At 42.7% G+C, this 22,154-nt stretch overlaps 1 protein-coding gene across 1 annotated transcript in view; it reads right to left on the reverse strand.

Annotated features, from left to right (window-relative positions):
• The window catches only part of ppp2cb (protein phosphatase 2, catalytic subunit, beta isozyme), a 34,967-nt gene that overhangs the window by 4,099 nt on the left and 8,714 nt on the right, over window positions 1–22,154 (reverse strand). The window contains exons 2-5 of the mRNA XM_043674322.2: window positions 16,489–16,698; window positions 14,016–14,189; window positions 5,969–6,058; window positions 4,584–4,745 (exon numbers count right to left, since the gene is read on the reverse strand). Coding sequence (XP_043530257.1) covers window positions 4,584–4,745; window positions 5,969–6,058; window positions 14,016–14,189; window positions 16,489–16,698 — 636 coding nt within the window. The remainder of the gene's footprint in view (window positions 1–4,583; window positions 4,746–5,968; window positions 6,059–14,015; window positions 14,190–16,488; window positions 16,699–22,154) is intronic.

Genomic DNA, 22,154 nt, shown 5'->3' on the forward strand with positions numbered 1-22,154 from the left:
AGAAAAGAGAGAGAGAAAAGAAAAGAGAGAGAGAGAAAAAAAAAGAGAGAGAGAAAAGAAAAGAGAGAGAGAGAAAGAAAAGAGAGAGAGAAAAGAAAAGAGAGAGAGAGAAGAAAAGAGAGAGAGAGAAAAGAAAAGAGAGAGAGAGAAAAGAAAAGAGAGAGAGAGAAAAGAAAAGAGAGAGAAAAGAAAAGAGAGAGAGAAAAGAAAAGAGAGAGAAAAGAAAGAGAGAGAGAAAGAAAAGAAGGAAAGAAAAGAAGGAGAGAAAAGAAGGAGAGAGAGAGAAAGAAAAGAAAAGAGAGAGAGAGAGAGAGAAAGAAGAGAGAGAGAGAGAAAAGAAAGAGAGAGAGAAAAAGAGAGAGAGAGAAAGAAAAAGAGAGAAAAAGAGAGAAAAAGAGAGAGAAAGAAAAGAGCGAGAGAGAAAGAAAGAGCGAGAGAGAGAGAAAGAAAAAAGAAAGAGTGAGAGAGAGCGAGAGAGAGAGAGAAAGAAAAAGAAAGAGAAAGAGAAAGAAAGAGAGAGAGAAAAAGGAGAAGAAAAAGAGAGAGAGAGAAAGAAAAAGAGAGAGAGAGAAAGAAAGAAAAAGGGAGAGAGAAAAAGAAGAGAGAGCGAGACAGAGAAAGAAAAAGAGAGAGAGAGAGAAAGAAAAAGAAAGAGAGAGAGAGAAAGAAAAAGAAAGAAAGGAGAGAGAGAGAAAGAAAAAGAAAGAGAGAGAGAAAAAAGAGAGAGAGAGAGAAAAAGAAAAAGAAAGAAAGAGAGAGAGAAAAAAAGAAAGAAAGAGAGAGAGAGAGAAAAAGAGTAGAGAGAGAGAGAAAAAGAGAGAGAGAGAGAAAGAGAGAGAGAAAGAGAGAGAGAAAGAGAGAGAGAGAAAGAGAGAGAGAGAAAGAGAGAGAGAAAGAGAAAGAGAAGAGAGAGAGAAAGAGAAAAAGACAAAAGAGAGAAAGAGAGAAAGAGAGAAAGAGAAAAGAGAGAAAGAGAGAAAGAGAGAAAGAGAGAAAGAGAGAAAGAGAGAGAAGAGAGAAAGAGAGAAAGAGAGAAAGAGAGAAAGAGAGAAAGAGAGGAAAGAAAGAGAGAAAGAGAGAAAGAGAGAAAGAGAGAGAGAAGGAATCTGAAGTCACTGTCTCTAAGGGTGGTTGAGGCCGAAATTCTCAACATTTTAGTATTTAGATGTACACTTGTGATGCCAAGGCATACCAGGCTATTGGCCAAGTGCTGAAAATGGAATCAGAATAGTTAGATGCTTGTTTTTGACTGGCACAGACTCAATGGGCTGAAGGGCCTTATTTTGTGCTGAAGACCTCAGATTCCCCTGTGCATCTAAATTACACTATAATATCAGAATATTCATAAATCGATTTCATTACACTCAAGATAATAATGGCATTCTCTACACTAAGTTATTCTTCCAGAAAATTGTTGAGAACATGATATGTAAGAAAACCAATGTAGTTGGCAGGCTTAAAACTAAAGATTATTAATTTGCATATTTCTGGGATCAGGCTGCGTCACATTGTAATGGAAGTGGTCGGGGGGGATTAAGAAGGTTTTTTTTTTGGATTTTGGTCTAGAGCAGCTTGGAGAAGGCAGAGACAGTATTTGAAGGCAGAGACAGACTGAGGCATCAAGAATTAGGAATTGAGAGAAGAATGTGCTCAGAATAACAAGTCCAGATTCAATAGGTAACCTTGACCACAGAAGAAGGAGATGCCAAAGGGTAGCTAACATGATACAAATATTCAAGGGACAAACCACAAAATTATAGGCCAGTAAGTCTAAGATCTGTGGCAGAGAAACCATTGCAAAAAAATTCTGAAGGACAGAGTTAATCTCCACTTGGACAGGTAAGGATCAAAGACAGTTAGCATGGCTTTGTAAAAGGGAGATGTTTAACAAATTTGATTTGATTTCATCTTTTGAGGTGGTTGATTGGGTTTGTGGGTGAGGGTAATGCAGTTGACGTAGCATACATGACCTTCAGTAATGCTTTTGACAAGGTATCACTTGGCAGCCTGATTAAGAAACTAAGAGCCCATGGGATCAAAGCAATTTAAAAAGAAAATTGATCCAAAATGTGCTGAGTGACAGGAAACAGAGGGTGATGGTCAAAAGGTGTTTGTATGACTGAAAGCCTGTGTCCAGTGGTATACCATAGGGTTTGGTGCTGGGTCCCATACTGTTTGCTGCATATGTTAATGACTTAAACATGAATGTAGGAGACATGATTAACAAGTTAGTAAACAACACCATACTGGTGCCATGGTAAATAGTGAGTAGCAAAACCTCAGATTACAGAACAATACAGAAAGGCTGGTCAGATAGACTGAAGTGGCAAATGGAATTTAATCCTGAACAGTAATCCTGAACCGCCCTGTGGCCCCTCCCACTCCACCAAGGACATGCAGGTCCTTGGCCTTCTCTTTCGCCAGACCATGGCAACATGACACCTGGAGGAAGAGCGCCTCATCTTCTGCCTAGGAACCCTCCAACCACAAGGGATGAATACAGATTTCTCCAGCTTTCTCATTTCCCCTCCCCTCAACTTATCTCAGTCCCAACCCTCGGACTCAGCACCACCTTCTTGACCTGGAATCTTCTTCCCCACCACCCTCACCTTAACCTCCTTCCATCTATCGCATTCCCAACACCCCTCCCCTAAGTCCCTCCTCCCTATCTTTTATCTTAGCCCGCTTGGCACACCCTCCTCATTCCTGAAGGGCTTATGCCCGAAAAGTCGATTCTCCTGCTCTTTGGATGCTGCCTGACCTGCTGCGCTTTTCCAGCAACACATTTTTCAGCTCTGATCTCCAGCATCTGCAGTCCTCATTTTCTCCTTTTTGGAGGACAAACAAGGCAAAGAAACATTGAAATGTAGGACCATAGGGAAGTATTGAAAATCGAAGGGTCCTTGGTATACATGACCATAGATTATTGAAGGCAGTTAAATAAGGTGGTTAAGGCAGCATATGGGATACTTACTTTTATTAAATTAAGGCACTGTATACAAGAGTAAAAAGGTGGTTATGACAGAGATGGATACAATGCTAGTTAGGCCACAGTTGGAGTACTGTGTGTAGTTTTAGTCTCTACACTATAGGAAAGCTTTGGTTGCACTAGAGAGGGAACAGAAGACATTCACCTGGATTAGACTAGATTACCTACAGTGTGGAAACAGGCCCTTCAGCCCAACAAGTCCACACCAACCCTCCGAGGAATAACCCACCCAGACCCATTTCCCTCTGACTAATGCACCTAACACTATGAGCAATTTAGCATGGGCAATTCACCTGACCTGCACATCTTTGGACTATGGGAGAAAACTGGAGCACCCGGAGGAAACCCACACAGACATGGAGAGAATGTGCAAACTCCAAATAGAGAGTCGCCAGAGGCTGGAATCGAACCTGGGACCTTGGTGCTGTGAGGCATGAGTGCTAACCACCAAGCCATCGTGCTGCCCTGTAGCCTGGGCGGGAGTGATTCAGTGATAATAAGACTAGAGAGGCTGGATTGTTGTCACTACGGTAGAGAAGGCTGAGGTGGAGGGAAAATCCGGTTGAGGTATACAAATGTTGAAGGGCATAGAGGGGTTAGATAGGGAAAAGCTTTGCTCGTTAGGAAAGGGGTCAATACCCCATGAGACACAGCTTTAAAGAATGGAGCTGGAGGTTTAGAGGGGAGAAATGAAAATATTTTTCACTCTGAGTTGTGGCTATCTGTAACTCTGCCTGAAAAGGGTGGTAGAACCAGGAGAGTTCTGTTCAGAAATTTGCTTTAAAAAGTATAGATAGCATTAGAAGTGCTTGCTCATTTTCTTTTGCCAGTGAATTTTTTTTAAGCACAGTCTTTTCAGCTAATAACTAGGACTTCAATTTTTTTCAAGAAAACATTTACAGCCTCTATTGAGATCTTAACATTTTCCTGAACCAAATGCCATCTCTGGAGCATTAATGATCAAGTTAAATGCATCTGAACTCTTCAGGAAGGACTACAAATAAAAACACATCTTAGCAATGTTGCATTTCACAATGAGTCTGGATTAAGGGACAAATGTAATCTTTATAGAATCCATAAACTTTAGCTATGAAGGCTTTGTAAACCATAGTCATTCAGTGAACCTTTCTTCCCCCATTTTATTTGCTTTGCCGGTTTCTCAGCAGCCTTTGCAAGACTGTGCACCTCCTGGTACACCAGACCACACAACACAATATTAACTCTTAGACCAACTCTATATTAATTCTAAACAGAACATTAAAGGCCAAGACATGAAAAAGGAGAATATTGCCTTCAATATGGGCCAAATAAGTACCAATTTTATTTAAGAGGAGGATGTAATAGTTAAATTGGAACGATGCTTGGATTTTAGCTTTGATGCAGAGCCGAACCAGCTGCAGATAAATGATCAGTTTCAATTTGAGACATGTTTTTAGAGCAAGTCCAGACTGAAGTTAGCTAGCCCTGGAAAAAAGTTTTTTAAAAGTAGAAATTGGAGGGGAAAAAATGCTGACCTCCTTAAGTCTTAAACTGCAGTTTAAACTATTCCATATTCCACTTTACGCATGGTATAATAGTTTCGTAGTTACCTTACCTCCATTACAAGTTGATGAGCTCGAGACACCAAAGTTAGACCATTTGCATGGTTAAAGGTTTCCGAGATATCCTGTCCAAAAGTGTACCCAGCACCTCGTGGAGAAATCCCCCAACCACCACGATCATCAGGATCTGACCACAGCAGATCACACATTGGACCCTGATTGAACAGAAATCATACACCTTTACAATCTTAAAATCTTCACCATTTCACATGTTTTTCTATTCACAGCGCAGCTCCTAATGAGCTGAGTTTGTTGATCACAGCAAGGTTGACATTGCAGTCAGCTATAGTAACTTAAGTTAGGGAGACCATCATTCTTACAGTGAATTCTATTCAGTAAGCTGCTGCAAGAGTACGATATTGTATAGACACTGAACATAGGATGAAAATTGACTATTCTGGCCAGTACAGTTTTATTTTAAAAAAGTTAGATCAATGACACGTGCAAGATAGCCATTTCAGCAAATACTGCACAGTAGACATGGTAGTTAACTTCAAGAAATGAATCAATGCCTCCAGGGCCAGAAGGGTGCATTGGGTGCTAACAAAGCAGACTGTCTTGAATAGTATCAAGCTTCTTGTAACTGTTGGGAATAACAGATGAGTGGACAGAATTCAACCCACTCCTAATTTGTGCCTTGGAGATGGAGGACAAATTTGAGAGTCAGGAAGAGAGTTAATTGCTGCAAAATTCCTAGCCTCTGACGTGCTCTTGCAGCCAGAAAAGCTGGTCAATGAGGAGTTCCTGGACATGGATGGTTGTGGATTCACTGAATGTCAAGGGGAGCTATCTAGATTCTCTCTCGGTGGAGATGGCCATTGCCTGGCACTTGTGAGACACTCGTGTTATTTATGTTATTAACATGTATTAATAATTTTAAGAGGGAACTCAACTAGGGGAAGTTGCTGAAAGAGTACGGTATTGTAGCAAAAGGAGGTTGCCTTATTGCTGTTCAGCAAAGTATTAGTCTGAGCTGGTTTGTGGGGGGTTTGGCCACAAAGTCAGAGAAGTGACATTGTTGCCTGTGAAGGGGTAAAGATGTGTTATAAAAGACATCCCAAGTATGAGGAAGTTACAAGAACAGTAAAGTTGGGATGGACAATAAATACTGGTTTAGCCAGCAACCTTCACATCCCGTGAGCAAAAAAGAACAAAATAAATTGGTTTATTTTCTTACAAAGTACATACATTTCAAAGTTTTGAAAGAAATTTAGTTTGATCCAGACAAATAGCTCTCAAGTTCTAACAATTAAAAAAAATTGCGGGAAGGAAGAATCATTTGCAAGTCCCCCACCCCAAAGCTCCAAGATCCAAAGGGGTATGACATTTCCATTTTTGCGAACAAGCCCCATAACAAACAGTACAGAATGGAACTCACCTCATGAGGCACTTCCTGCAGACGATCCAAGGCTCGAATATGATCTAATGTGTCTATGGATGGAGAGAGGCCACCATGCAGACAGAATATCTGTGGAAAGCAAATTATCACTAAGTGAACAGTATTTATGTGGAAAAGGAAAACTGAAAAACTTCAGAGCTGTAAAATTAAAAGTTTTACAAAATACAGAATCTATTATAGACAACTTTAAATTCTGTTTAAAGACTCAATGAATTACTTGACCCTACTCTGTTCATTTAACTAATTTTGATTTCAAGTTTAAAACAATAAAAAACAAAAATCAACAGCTTGTTTATTAACTACCCTCTTCTTTCCTGGTTTAATTATGTGCAGGAACATAACAGGAAACATGGATAAATGATAACTTCCAGGAAAAGTAAATCTTCTAGGCTGATATAGGCACTAAATGTAAATGAGAGTTAGCAGCTGTGTCCTGAGGCAACTTTGGTTCACGAAAAGCTCTAATTGAACTTAACCTTGCACAAACTTAGCAATCGACTCTGGCATGGTATTGTTTACTTTGTTGTCCAATCCTTAAATGGCACCTCCCAAATCCATTTTCCTTTCTGTCATAATTCCATGCTCAAATTCCTCTAATCAGAGCGCCTAGTTTCACCTTGATACCTTTGCAAGGTTCTGCTAAAATACTCACCTATGCCTGTCACTCCTATATTTAAATATTCCAATCCTCAACCATCATCCACCGTATAAAGTTTGCACTTGGCAGGAAAAGAAACTTTGCTGTCCACATCTGAAGCAGCACTCATATCCAATCCTGACTCATGAATTATGCTTAGCAATTTGATCCAAATGCCTCAAAATCTAAATTATTTTATGGGCTGGCTCCTCTTTAACAGCCCCACACCAAGTTCTCCACCCACTCTGACACACTGTTTCAAGTCATCCTGTGTAACCTCATGATGTCTGCAGCTGTCTAGTTCCGTACTCTGCAGTTTTCTCAAACTATTTTTTTCCTCTTATAAAAAGGTTCTTAAAACCCATCTCCTTGGTCAAACTCTTTTGAGTATCTCCTTCTTTAGCTCTGCACCTCTTTATCAAATTAAGCTTCTATGATGTGTCATGGAATTTCCAAAAAAGTTAAAGGATTATAGTTGTGTAAAACACACAAGTCCTTTATTTGCTTTTGAGCATGAGGACAGTTTTTGTGAAAGTAATAAGCTGTACCCTTCCTCAATTCATTACAATTGACCTTTGGCCATTAGATACATCAGAACAATCTGATAAATGTTACCCTATTTTTAAATCAACAAAGTTATGACTTAACATTAAGCAGTTTAGGGGATTATTAAACCAGACAGGTACACAGAATTGGTTCTCAAGGACAACAGTCATAGGGTCATACGTCTACAGCACAGAAACAGACTGTTTGGTCCAACTCATCCATGAGGTATCTAAATTAATCCAGTGTCATCTGCCAGCACTTGGCCCATATCCCTCGAAACCCTTCCTATTCATATACCCATCCAGGAGAGAAGACGATGAAGAAGGCAGGGAGGAGACAGGTGCAAGAGACCGCGGGGGAAGTACCTGTCATGAACAAGTTGAATCTTTTGGAAACAGTAGAGACAGATGACACTGTCAGTCCGCGAGGCGGTCAGGTCTGTCAATCAAAAGTTGGCGTGGAGGCAGAGCCGAGGAGTCAGACATCGCACAGAGCATTGGTGATAGGGGACTTCATAATGAGAGGAACTGAATGGGGTTTCTGTGGCAACAGGCAGGATTTAAGGATGGTGTGTTGCCTTCCTGGTGCCAGGATTAAAGGACATCGCAGACAGAGTGCAGGAAATCCTCAAGGATGAAGGTGAAGAGCCAGAGGTGGTGGTACATGTCGGCATAAATGATGTCGGGAAGAAGAGGAGGAACATACTACAGCGGGACTTCGGAGAACTAGGAAGAAGGCTGAAAAGCAGGACGCCCAGAGTGGTTATCTCCGGTTTGCTTTCGGTTCCTCGGGCTGGAGAGGCCAGAAACAGGGAGATAATGGACTTGAACTTGTGGCTGGGGAACTGGTGCAGGAAGCAAGGATTTAAATTCTTGGATCACTGGGATATGTTTTGTGGTAAGCATAAATTATACAAGAGAGACAGTTTGCACCTTAGTAGGTTGGGGACCAGCATTCTGGCAGGCAGGTTTGCTACTGAAACACAGCTGCGTTTAAACTAAATAGTGGGGGGGGGGGGGGGGAGGGGACAAACTGGAAATTTAAGAAGGAAATTGAAGGGAAAGTTAGAACAAGGGAAGTCAAGAAAGACTATGGTATCAATGAAGCAGAAAACTCAAAAAGGGATCATGCCGTAAGGTTGAGTGAAATGGGGTTGATAGGAAGGGTGAAGGCAGTAACAAATTAAAAATACTAAACATGAATACACGAAGCATTAGAAATAAGATGGATGAGCTTGAGGCTCTTTTGGAAATTGGCAGCGACGATATTGTGGGGAATACAGACGTGGCTTCAATGGACAGGGCCTGGGAAATGAATATTCAAGACTATACGTGCTATCGTAAGGACAGACTGACGGGCAGAGGGGGAGGGGTGGCCCTGTTGGTAAGGGATGATATTCAGTCCCTTGCGCAGGGGGACCTAAAATCAGGGGATGTAGAGTCAGTATGGATAGAGCTGAGGTAAAAACAATGACTGCAGATGCTGGAAACCAGATTCTGGATTAGTGGTGCTGGAAGAGCACAGCAGTTCAGGCAGCATCCGAGAAAGCAGTAAAATCGATATTTTGGGCAAAAGCCCTTCATCAGGAATAAAGGTAGAGAGCCTGAAGCGTGGAGAGATAAGCTGGAAGAAGGTGGGGGTGGGGAGAAAGTAGCATAGAGTACAAGAGGTGAGTGGGAGAGGGGATGAAGGTGATAGGTCAGGGAGGGTGGTGGAGTGGATAGGTGGAAAAGAAGATAGGCAGGTAGGACAAGTCATGGGGACAGTGCTGAGATGGAAGTTTGGAACTAGGGTGAGGTGGGGGAAGGGGAAATGAGGAAACTGTTGAAGTCCACATTGATGCCCTGGGGTTGAAGTGTTCAGAGGCGGAAGATGAGGCGTTCTTCCTCCAGGCGTCTGGTGGTGAGGGAGTGGCGGTGAAGGAGGCCCAGGACCTCCATATCCGCGGCAGAGTGGGAAGGGGAGTTGAAATGTTGGGCCACAGGGCGGTGTGGTTGATTGGTGCGGGTGTCCCAGAGATGTTCCCTAAAGCGCTCTGCTAGGAGGCATCCAGTCTCCCCAATGTAGAGAAGACTGTATCAGGAGCAACGGATACAATAAGTGATATTAGTGGACGTGCAGGTAAAACTGATGGATGTGGAAGGCTCCTTTAGGGCAGAGGAAGGAGGTGTGGGCGCAGGTTTTGCAATTCCTGCGGTGGCAGGGGAAGGTGCCAGGATGGGAGGGTGGGTAGTAAGGGGGGGGTGGACCTGACCAGGTAGTCACGGAGGGAACGGTCTTTGCGGAAGGCGGAAAAGGAATGGGGAGGGAAATATATCCCTGGTGGTGGGGTCATTTTGGAGGTGGCGGAAATGTCGGCGGATGATTTGGTTTATGCGAAGGTTGGTAGGGTGGAAGGTGAGCACCAGGGGCGTTTTGTCCTTGTTACGGTTGGAGGGGTGGGGTCTGAGGGCGGAGGTGCGGGATGTGGGCAAGATGCGTTGGAGGGCATCTTTAAACACGTGGGAAGGGAAATTGCGGTCTCTAAAGAAGGAGGCCATCTGGTGTGTTCTATGGTGGAACTGGTCCTCCTGGGAGCAGATATGGCGGTGGCGGAGGAATTGGGAATACGGGATGGCATTTTTGCAAGAGGTAGGGTGGGAAGAGATGTAATCCAGGTAGCTGTGGGAGTCGGTGGGTTTGTAAAAAATGTCAGTGTCAAGTCGGTCGTCATTAATGGAGATGGAGAGGTCCAGGAAAGGGAGGGAGGTGCCAGAGATGGTCCAGGTAAATTTAAGGTCAGGGTGGAATGTGTTGGTGAAGTTGATGAATTGCTCAACCTCCTCGCAATGTAGTCATCAATGTAGCGAAGGAAGAGGTGGGGAGTGGTGCCAGTGTAATTACAGAAGATCAACTGTTCTACGTAGCCAACAAAGAGACAGGCATAGCTGGAGCCCATACGTGTGCCCATGGCTACCCCTTTGGTCTGGAGGAAGTGGGAGGATTCGAAGGAGAAATTGTTAAGGGTGAGGACCAGTTCGGCCAAACAAATGAGTGTGTCGATGGAAGGGTGCTGTGGGGGATGTCGGGGGAGGAAAAAAACGGAGGGCTTGGAGGCCCTGGTCATGGCGGATGGAGGTGTAGAGGGATTGGATATCCATGGTGAAGATGAGGCGTTGGGGGCTGGGGAAACGGAAGTCTTGGAGTAGGCGGGGGGCATGGGTGGTGTCTCGAACTTATGTGGGGAGTTCCTGGACTAGGGGGGATAGGACATTGTCGAGGTAGGTAGAGAGGAGTTCAGTGGGGCAGGAGCATGCTAAGACAATGGTTCGGCCAGGGTGGTCAGGCTTGTGGATCTTGGGAAGGAGGTAGAACCGGGCAGTGCTGGGTTCCCGGACTATGAGGTTGGAAGCTGTGGGTGGGAGATCTCCTGAGGTGATGAGGTTCTGTATGGTCTGGGAGATGATGGTTTGGTGATAGAGAGTGGGGTCATGGTCGAGGAAGAGGTGTCCTCGAGTTGGCGTTTGGCTTCAGCGGTGTAGAGGTCAGTGCGCCAGACTACCACCACGCCCCCTTTATCTGCAGGCTTGATGGTGAGGTTGGGATTGGAGCAGAGGGATTGGAGGGCTGCGCGTTGGGAGGGTGAGAGGTTGGAATGGGGGAGGGGAGTAGACAGGTTGAGCCGGTTAATGTCCCGGCGGCAGTTGGAAATGAAGAGGTCGAGGGCAGGTAATAGGCCAGCGCGGGGTGTCCAGGTGGATGCAGTGTGTTGGAGGTGGGCGAAGGGGTCCTCGGAAGGTGGGCAGGTGTCCTGATTGTGAAAGTAAGCTCGGAGGCGGAGATGGCAGAAGAAGTGTTCGATGTCATGGCGTGTATTAAACTCATTGATGCGCGGACGGAAGGGGATAGAGCTGAGAAATTCTAAGGGTAGAAAGACCCTCTTGGGAGTTATCTACAGGCCCCCAAACAGTAGTCTGGATGTCAGATGTAAGTTGAATAAGGAGCTGAAATTGGCCTGTCGTGAAGATGTTACTACAGTTGTTATGGGGGATTTCAACATGCAGGTAGACTGGGAGAATCAGGATGGTATTGGACCTCAAGAAAGAGACTTTGTGGAGTGCCTCCGAGATGAATTCTTAGAACAGCTGGTGCTGGAGCCTACCAGGGAGAAGGCAATCCTGGATCTGGTATTGTGCAACGAACCAGAATTGATCAGGGACCTCGAAGTGAAGGAGCCATTAGGAGGTTGTGACCATAATACAATAAGCTTCAATCTGCAATTTGAAAGGGAGAGGGTACAATCAGTAGTGACAATATTTCAGTTGAATAAAAGGGAACTGTGGAGCTATGAGGGAGGAGCTGGCCAAAGTTCAATGGTGCAATACCTTAGCAGGGAAGACAGTGGAGGAACAATGGCATATATTTCTGTGTATAATGCAGAAGATGCAGGATCAGTTCATTCCAAAAAGGAAGAAAGATCCTAGGAGGAGGCAGGGATGGCCGTGACTGACGAGGGAAGTTAAGAAACATATAAAGTCAAAAGAGAAAAAGAAAAAGTATAACATAGCAAAGATGGGTGGGAAAACGGAGGACTGGGAAGCTTTCAAAGAACCACAGAGGATTACTAAGAAGGAAATACACAGAGAAAAAATGAGGTATGAAGGTAAACTGGCCAAAAATATAAAGGAGAATAGTAAAAGCTTTTTTAGGTGTGTGAAAGGGAAAAAAATGGTTAAGACTAAAATTGGGCCCTTGAAGACAGAAACAGAGGAATATATTACAGGGAACAAAGAAATGGCAGAAGAGTTGAATTGGTACTTCAGACCTGTGTTCTCTGCGGAAGACACAAGCAATCTACCAGAGGTAACAGTGGCTGAAGGACCCGGTGTTGGAGGGACTGTTAGGTCTGAAGGCTGATAAGTCCCCAGGTGGTCTACATCCCAGGGTACTGAAGGAGATGGCTCTAGAAATTGTGGATGCGTTGGTGAATATTTTCCAGAGTTCAATAGATTCAGGATCAGTTCCTGCGGATTGGAGGGTAGCTAATGTTGTACCACTTTTTAAGAAAGGAGCGAGAGAGAAAGCAGGAAATTATAGACCATTTAGTCTGACCTCAGTGGTGGGAAAGATGATGGAGTCAATTATAAAGGATGAAATTACAACACATCTAGAGAGCAGTAACAGGATAGGTCAGAGTCAGCATGGATTTATGAAGGGGAAATCATGCTTGACTAATCTTATGGATTTTTTTGAGGATGTAACTCTGAAGATGGACAAGGGAGATCCAGTGGATATACTGTACCTGGACTTTCAGAAAGCCTTTGATAAAGTCCCACATAGGAGGTTAGTGAGCAAAATTAGGGTGCATGGTATTGGGGGCAAAGTACTGAGATGGATTGAAAATTGGTTGGCTGACAGGAAACAAAGAGTAGTGATAAACGGCTCCCTTTTGGAGTGGCAGGCGGTGACCAGTGGGGTACCACAGGGATCAGTGCTGGGACCACAGCTTTTTACAATATATATTAATGATATAGCAGATGTCATTAATAGTAACATTAGCAAATTTGCTGATGATACAAAGCTGGGTGGCAGGGTGAAATGTGAAGAGGATGTTAGGAGATTACAGGGTGACCTGGACAGGTTAGGAGAGTGGACAGATGCATGGCAGATGAAGTTTAATGTGGATAAATGTATGGTTATCCACTTTGGTGGCAAGAACAGGAAGGCAGATTACCATCTAAATGGAGTCAAGTTAGGTAAAGGGGCAATACAGAGAGATCTGGGTGTTCTTGTACACCAGTCAATGAAGGCAAGCATGCAGGTACAACCGGTAGTGAAGAAAGCCAATAGCATGCTGGCCTTCATAAGGAGAGGGATTGATTATAGAAGCAAAGAGGTTCTTCTGCAGCTGTACAGGGCCCTGGTGAGACTGCACCTGGAATATTGTGTGCAGTTCTGGTCTCCAAATTTGAGGAAAGACATTCTGGCTATTGAGGGAGTGCAGCGTAGGTTCATGAGGTCAATTCCTGGAATGGCAGGATTACCTTACACTGAAAGATTGGAGCGACTGGGCTTGTATACCCTTGAGTTTAGAAGACTGAGAGGGGATCTGATTGAGAGGTATAAGATTATTAAAGAATTGGACACACTGGAGGCAGGAAACACGTTTCCGCTCATGGGTGAGTCCCGAACCAGAGGGCACAGCTTAAAAATAAGGGGTAGACCATTTAGGACAGAGATGAGGAGAAACTTCTTCACCCAGAGAGTGGTGGGTGTGTGGAATGCTCTGCCCCAGAAGGCAGTGGAGGCCCAGTCTCTGGATTCGTTTAAGAAAGAGTTGGATAGAGCTCTCAAGGATAGTGGAATCAAAGGTTATGGAGATAAGGCAAGAACAGGATACTGAGTGAGGATGATCAGCCATGATCATAATGAATGGTGATGCAGGCTCGAAGGGCAGAATGGCCTACTCCTGCACCTACTGTCTTTAAATGTTGCAATTGTACTAGCCTCCACCCCTTCCTCTGGGCAGCTCATTCCATACACGCACCACCCTCTGAGTGAAAATGTTGCTCCTTAAGTCCCTTTTAAATCTTTCCACAGCTCTTAATCTGATGGGAAATCTTGAGACTCCATTAAAAACATATATATTGGCATTATATACAGATTGAGACTTTTGTACTTGAAAGCACCACTGACAGTAGGAGAAAAGCACATTGGATATTCACAGCACTCTAAAGGGAAAAGACTCAAAATCAACAATTGAGTAGGTTTTGAATACAATGAAACCATTTCATAAGACCGGACGAGAAAGCTGGTTAGCATGGATTTATGAAGGGGAAATAAATGAGAACAGATTTTACTCACTTGACCATCCACTAAGGCCGTCAAAGGAAGGTAATCAAACAGATCTGTAAAGTACTTCCAAACACTAGCATTTCCATATTTCCTTAGGCATTCATCGTAAAACCCATACACTTGAGTAATCTGTCTACTTTCGTGGTTCCCTCGTAATATTGTGATACGTTCCCGATAACGAACCTGTGTTTAAAGAAACATAATTAAGTTTCAGCTGCATTGCCAGTATGCATAAGTTAGAAAAACGTATAACTGAATCTGATCAAGTTTTATTAGTACTTCAAACAAGGCTGCAAGGAAAAGCCAGTGAACTACAGACCAGTGAGCTTGATGTCAATGGTGTGTAAGTTGTTGGAGGGGATTCTAACAGACAGAATCTACATGCATTTGGAAGAGCGAAGACTGATTGGGGAAAGTCAGCATGGCTTTGTGTATGGGAAATTGTGTCTCATTAACTAGATTGAATTTTTTTTTAAAAAGAGGCCACCAAGAAGATAGATGAAGACAGAGCAGATGTTGTCGATATGGACTTTAACAAGGCCTTCAACATGGTTCTACGTGGTAGTCTGTATAGTAATGTTAGATCACATGAGATCCAGTGGAAGCTAGCTAACTGGATACAAAATTGGCTTAACCGTAAGAAACAGAGGGTGGTAGAAGGTTGCTGTTCAAACTGGAGTCCTATGACAAGTGGTGTGCAGTGAAGATTGGTGCTGGGTACACTGTTCGATTTGTCTTATTATTGTCACGTACTGACATACAGTGAAAAGTATCATTTTGTGTGCTAACCAGACAAATCATCACTTTACATAAGTATATCAGGGTAATACAACAGACTGCAGAATATCGTGTTACAGCTACAGAGATGATGCAGAGAAAGATCAACACTAATATATGACAGGTCCATTCAGAAGGCTGATAATAGTAAGGAAGAAACTGTTCTTAAGTCTGTTGGTACATATTTTCAAACTTTTGTGTCTTCTATCCATTGGAAGAGGGTGGAAGAGAGTATAATTGGGCCACGAGGGGTCTTTGATTAGGTTGGCTGCTTTCCTTAGACAGTGGGAAGTGTAGATGGATTCAATGGAAAGAAGGATGGTTTTTGTGATGGGCTGCACTGTGTTCACAATTCTAAATCCTTGCAGTCTTAGTCAGAGTAGTTGCCATAACAAGCTGTGGTGTATCAGAATAGGATGCTTTCTTTGGTGCATCTATTAAAAATTTCCTTAGCCTTCTGAGGAAGTACAGGCGCTGGTGTGTTGCCTTGACTGTAACGTCAGATGGATGGACCAAGATAGATTGTTGGTGATATTTACTCTTAGCAACTTTAAGCTCTTGACCAACTTCACCTCAGCACATTTGATAACAATAGAGGCATGTTCATCACTTATATGAACTATTTGCATGAGAAATAGGTGGCATCGTTAGTACGTTTGCAGATGACACAAATTGTTGGTATAGTGGACAGTGAAGATTATCTAAGAGTACAAGATGGTCTCCACCAACCCCTCCAGTGGGCTGAGGAATGGCAGACCAACCCCTCCAGTGGGCTGAGGAATGGCAGACCAACCCCTCCAGTGGGCTGAGGAATGGCAGATGGAGTTTACTTTAGATAAACGCAAGGAGTGTTGCATTTTGGTAAGACAAACCAGGACTGGACTTACACAATTAATGGTTTGGCTCTGGGGAGTGTTGTCAAACAAAAACACCTAGGGGTTCAGGTACATAGTCCCTTGAAAGTGGCATCATAAGCAGACAAGGTGGTGAAGGCAGCATTTGGCAAACTTGCCTTCATCAATCAGAGCACTGGAGTGGGGCATCATGTAACAGCTGCACAAGACTTGTTAAAGCCACATTTGGAGTACTGCATACAATTCTGGTTGCCCTGCTCTAGGGAGTATGTTTTTGAACCGGAGATGGTGCAAAAAGGGCTGGCAACAATGTTACCACTACTGGAGGATTTGAGTTAATAAGAATAGACTGCAAATTGTTTACCTTGAACATAGGAGGCTGAGAAGCAACCTTATCGAGGTTTACAAAATCACGAGGGACACAGATAAGGTGAATAGCCAAGGTCTTTTCCCCAGGCTAGATGAATTCAAAACTAGCAATCATAGATTTAAGGTGAAGGAGGAATGATTTCAAAGGGATCCAAGGAGCAACTTTTTCCACACAGGTGGTACATATATGGAATACCTGCCAGAGGAAGTGGTGGATGAGAATACAATTACAACATTTGAAAGACATTTGGAGAGGTACGTCAACTGAAAAGGTTTAGAGGTATATGGGCTAGATGTAGGAATATGGGGTTTGTTCCGATTAGGAAACCTGGTCGGCATGGAAGAGTTGGCCTGAAGGGTCTGCTTCCATGTTGTATGACTATGACTAATTCTATGGGACTTTCAGGTGAGAACTCACAAGAGAAGGGTCACCAACTCAATGTAAGGCAGTCCATATCAAGTTTGGAAATGAAACATCATACCTTTAATGCTACGAGTAATGTGACAGTTTCAACAGAGTAATAACCTCTGTCAACGTAATCTCCCATGAAAAGATAATTGGTGTCTGGTGATTTGCCCCCAATTCTGAACAGTTCCATGAGATCATGAAACTGTCCATGGACGTCACCACATACTGTGACTGGACATCGCACCTCCTGTACATTAGACTCTTTTGTAAGAATTTCTTTAGCCTATGGAAACAAACAGAAGTTAAAATTACTAAAGCAACAAAAGACATGAGTTGTCAACAATCTTACATTAATTTTACACCACAGCACACAAATACTTCCTCTCGCACATTTCAAGGAACCACAAAATAACTTGCTATCCCAAAGCAAATACAGAAAACTACGCTTAATGTATTTCCACTTCCATAGAATCTTCTGAATAAGGGATCCTTTTGAAAAGGAAAAATATCTGTTGGTGGCATGTGAATATGCACTGAGGCTTCAGCTGACAACAAAAACATAAGCTTTGAACATAAACTATTAATTTGGTTAATGTTAGCTTATGATTCAACATTATAACCTCCCCATCAAATCATCTGGATGAATTCACTACAATCCCATTTAACTGCTACAAATCAGAAATGGACAACAAATAGCAATTATTTTTGGAACTTACTCGGAATTGTAAAAAAAAAATTGGGTATTTGGTATGTACAATTCATTTTGCTTCCTTCATGGTTGTCTCCTTCAAGGGTACAATTGAAATATACAAGGGCAGCTCCCACAGCATTTTAATAGCTCAACAGAGGAGAGTAACACGGGTAAGAATGTGGAAGTAAACATGCTCCTTCCTTCGCATTGCATAGGATAATGATGGTTAAACAACTCATGACATTTAAAGCAGAATTTTGTACAAAGAATTATTGCTGGGTTTAAATGGAAAATTTTCCCATTTAAATGAAGTCTAGTGTAGTAGGTAGATGTATGATATTTCTCATTTCCTAAAACAAAAGTGGCTCTCTTGGGAAAATGTTGCAAATCATGGGTGCTTTAGACTGACGCGCGTCATAACCCATTTAAGATACAAAGATGAACACTCACAAAGACCTAACATAGGACCCAGCTATTAAAAATGCAGTCTAAGGTTTTTGCCGACTTTATTTCATAACATGTTGGTCACCCAACAAAACATTCTTTATATCAGTCCTAAATTAGGAGTTTACTAGTAAGCCTGTTTGTTCAGGTTCTCTCATCACAGTTTAGTTTCAACTCATATGCCTGGAGTTACTTTTGTATTCTGGTTATCATATTACCTTTCAAAGTTGAAATGAAGGAAATTGGAAATAAAAAGATAGAACTATCATGAACAAGACAACAGGGAAAAACTCCCATTGATTATTAACTCCTGATATTGAAACAACCAATTCAAACAATTTATAAACCCACACCTTTTCCCTCATTCCATTCTTATACAGGCATTTCTTCAGATGATATTCAAGATATGTTTATCTATTAATTGGTTTTTAGAAAAAGACTGTAGCAGAGAGGTATCAGAAAGTATTTTAACTCAAACCTGTACAATGTAATAAAGTAATTAACTAAGCAGTGATGGCTGGGCAGGTGGTGTGCTGTAGCTGTATGATGTGGGAGCTGGCTGATCCCATTGTGAATAGCAGTGACCACATCTGCAGCAAGTGTTGGTTGCTGGAAGAACTCCAGATCAGAGTTGATGATCTAGAATCTGAGCTTCAAACACTGCGGCAAGAGTTACCTGGATGCTTTGTTTCAGGAGGCAGTCACAACTGGGAGAATAAGTAATTCACATTCAGTTAGTGATCAGGGACATCAGAATGTGACTGTAAGTGAGGCAGGTAGGGGAACCGGAGTTCAGGAGCCTCAGCCCTTGACCTTGTCCAACAGGTATGAGACCCTTGCTCCCTGTACGGATGAGGAAAAGGGCTCTGGACAGGATGAACCAGCTGACCACGGCACCATGGTGCAGAAGGCCATTCAAGAGGGGGGAGCAAAAAGACAAGTAGTTGTTATAGGGGATTCTATAATTAGGGGGACAGATAGTATCCTTTGCAAGCCGGATCGGGAGTCTCGCATGGTGTGTTGCCTACCCGGTTGTTGGTAAAAGTCTAGAATCCATCATTAAGGATGAGGCTTCTAAATTCTTGGAAGAGCAGGGTCGGATTAGAACAAGTCAACATGGATTTAGTAAGGGGAGGTTGTGCCTGACAAACCTGTTGGAGTTCTTTGAAGAGGTGACAAGTAGGTTAACCGGGGAAACCCAGTGGATGTGGTCTACCTAGACTTCCAAAAGGCCTTTGATAAGGTGCCACACAAGAGGCTGCTGAGCAAGGTGAGGGCCCATGGTGTTCGAGGTGAGCTACTGGTATGAATTGAGGATTGGCTGTCTGACAGAAGGCAGTGAGTTGGGATAAAAGGTTCTTTTTTGGAATGGCAGCCGGTGACAAGTGGTGTCCCAAGGGTTCAGTGTTGGGGCCGCAGCTGTTCACATTATATATTAATGATCTGGATGAAGGGACTGGGGGCATTCTAGCGAAGTTTGCTGATGATACAAAGTTAGGTGGACAGGCAGGTAGTACTGAGGAAGTGGGGAGGCTGCAGAAGGATCTAGACAGTTTGGAAGAGTGGTCCAGGAAATGGCTGATGGAATTCAATGTGAGCAAATGCGAGGTCTTGCACTTTGGAAAAAAGAATACAAGCGTGGACTACTTTCTAAACGGTGATAAAATTCGTAAAGCCAAAGTACAGAGGGATCTGGGAGTGCTAGTTGAGGATTCTCTAAAGGTAAACATGCAGGTTGAGTCCATGATTAAGAAAGCGATTGCAATGTTGTCAATTATCTCAAGAGGGTTGGAATATAAAAGCACTGTTGTGCTACTGAGACTTTATAAAGCTCTGGTTAGGCCCCATTTGGAGTACTGTGTCCAGTTTTGGTCCCCACACCTCAGGAAGGACATACTGGCACTGGAGCGTGTCCAGTGGAGATTCAAACGAATGATCCCTGGAATGGTAGGTCTAACATATGAGGAACGGCTGAGGATCCTGGGATTGTATTCATTGGAGTTTAGAAGATTAAGGGGAGATCTAATAGAAACTTACAAGATAATACATGGCTTGGAGAGGGTGGACGCTAGGAAATTGTTTCCGTTAGGAGAGGAGACTAGGACCCATGGACACAGCCTTAGAATTAGAGGGAAATGCAGAGACATTTCTTCAGCCAGAGAGTGGTGGGCCTGTGGAATTCATTGCCGCAGAGTGCAGTGGAGGCTGGGACGCTAAATGTCTTCAAGGCAGAAATTGATAAATTCTTGATGTCACAAGGAATTAAGGGCTACGGGGAGAATGCGGGTAAGTGGAGTTGAAATGCCCATCAGCCATGATTGAATGGCGGAGTACACTCAATGGGCCGAATGGCCTTACTTCCACTCCTATGTCTTATGGTCTTGCGGTCTTATAAAACAAACTAAAGGAGCTCCATCCTAACAACACATGTTGGATTGGAAACCAAAATCCAGAGCTGAAAGGCAACTGTTCTAACTACACAGATGCAACAAATATAGTGATCTGCTCAATATATATTGCGTGTCTGTCAGGATGGTCCTATGAAATTTTGTACTGTACAGGAAGGTAAAATACAGGCAAGCAGGGAGACCAAATGCCCATCAATTACAACAACGAACTGCATGGGATTGGAAGGAAACCTATCACTGATATTCATAGGGACAAGAGTAATTTGAGGTAAGGATTAAGAAAATTGCATTCTCAACAGATCAGCTGATTAAGGCTTTGTGTAATAGGGCCTATGCTGTTGAACTGCATCTGGATTTAGATGAAGTACGATTTCCACCAGCTAAATAGTCACTAAACCAGAAACCAATGATTTTGGCCCCGATACATAATGTATATTCTTCCTACTGATTCCAGCCCATGACTCAGGGCAGTGAACAAAACTGTTTGCAATATATGATTCCTACTCATCCTTGGGCTGAGCTTCATTACAAAGACCACCTTCATTCATCTTGGTAACATGACCCACATCTGACAAAGTCCAACTGCTCTAGAAACCCTTATCTAAAAACTTTCTTCACCTCCAGGTTTACTCATTTAAATACCCTCCCAATTAATCTTCCTTATTAAGTGAATCAATCACCCTTAGTAAGCTTCCAATCATCAAAATTCCTTTGGCTCATATCCTATTCAGATCCCCTGCTACCCCTTCCTCATGTTTAAATTAAAGACTATGGGGACCCAATGTAAAATTCTCAACCTCAGGTTTAATCTCTTTCAGACCTGAGCTGCTTTCAAACACAGCGTAGAAAATCAAGTAAAAACCAAAAAAAAACTACAGCTGCTGTAAATCAGGGACAAACACAGAAATTGCTGGAAAAGTTCAGCAGGTCTGGCCAGAAAGCAGAATTAATATTTTGAGTTGAGTGACCCCTCAGAACAGTTTGAGGAAGGGTTACTTGATTTGAAACATTAACTCTGATTTCTTTCCACAGATGCTGCCAGACCTGCTGAGCTTTTTCAGCAATTTCTATTTTTGTCTCTCGAACATCAAGGCCAATTCTGCACTTCCCATTCCAAGTAAAAGAACAGCAAATGATCTTGAATATGAAAATAATCCCTCAGACAAATCACGTCTTATTTTCTTAGGACAACGTTACACAGGTGCCAGCAGTCATTTACTACTTCACATGTGATCATTTTTCATGTAGTGGCACATAAAGCAAGTGTTTCTGGTGTACTTAATTCACTATGTTCAAATAAAATTTGTGATCCAGTCCTCACTCAATGTTCAGAGACATAGCTAGCTTGCAATCACTGGAATATAGCAGAACAATTGGGATCATTGGCCAACTCTTTCAGTGAATAGCCCAAAGGCAAGAATATCAATTACCAAAGACTGACAAGCAACTGAATACATGACCTCTGGCCTGAATGGTTCCTCACAACATCACCCATAGGAAATAAGAAGTTTAAACATGAAAATATCATCCTCACTATTAGACTATTAAAAAATCCACTGATATTACTGTGATCACACAATCAAATCAATTTATCCCATCTGTCAGTGTATGTTGAAACTTCCTTGACAGCTCCAATATTGTTACATTGTTAGGTTGGCCTGAATCCAGTTCTGACAAATGAGATTTCATAGTAAACAACTCATAACTCAAGGTTAGTTGGCAACCTTGTTTACAAACCCACAAGGATGGGTGAATTGGTCAGGGAGTAAAGTCAATACTAAAAGCAGGAATGAATTGCAGAGATTGGATTTAACATCTTTAGGGCGATTCCCTTTCATACCAGCAGTGGGATACCTAGCAGAAAGTGTTCCAAGCTCTAACACCAAAGCCCTCCTCTTAACTAAAATAGGCTGAAGTGTTTTTTAAAAGTTGAATATAATTACCAACTTCTAAATGAACAATTCTTTATACCTCAAAAAAAGGATTCTCCACTTCTATTCAAGATCTGTCAAGCCAGGCTTTCACTTCTGGACACTTGAGAAGTGTCACACAAGTGGTGATCCTTCCATGGTGATGTTTATCCTTGGTTAAGTCAGAATTTTTCACAGGGGAAAAACCAAGACCAAAAGATGTAGGAGCAGAATTAACCCATTTGGCCCATCAAAGTCTGCACCACCATTCAGAGAGATCATGGGC

Source organism: Chiloscyllium plagiosum, unplaced genomic scaffold, assembly GCF_037043375.1.
Source record: "Chiloscyllium plagiosum isolate Xiang-an unplaced genomic scaffold, Cpla_swu_hap1 HiC_scaffold_36, whole genome shotgun sequence".
Lineage (NCBI taxonomy): Eukaryota > Metazoa > Chordata > Chondrichthyes > Orectolobiformes > Hemiscylliidae > Chiloscyllium > Chiloscyllium plagiosum.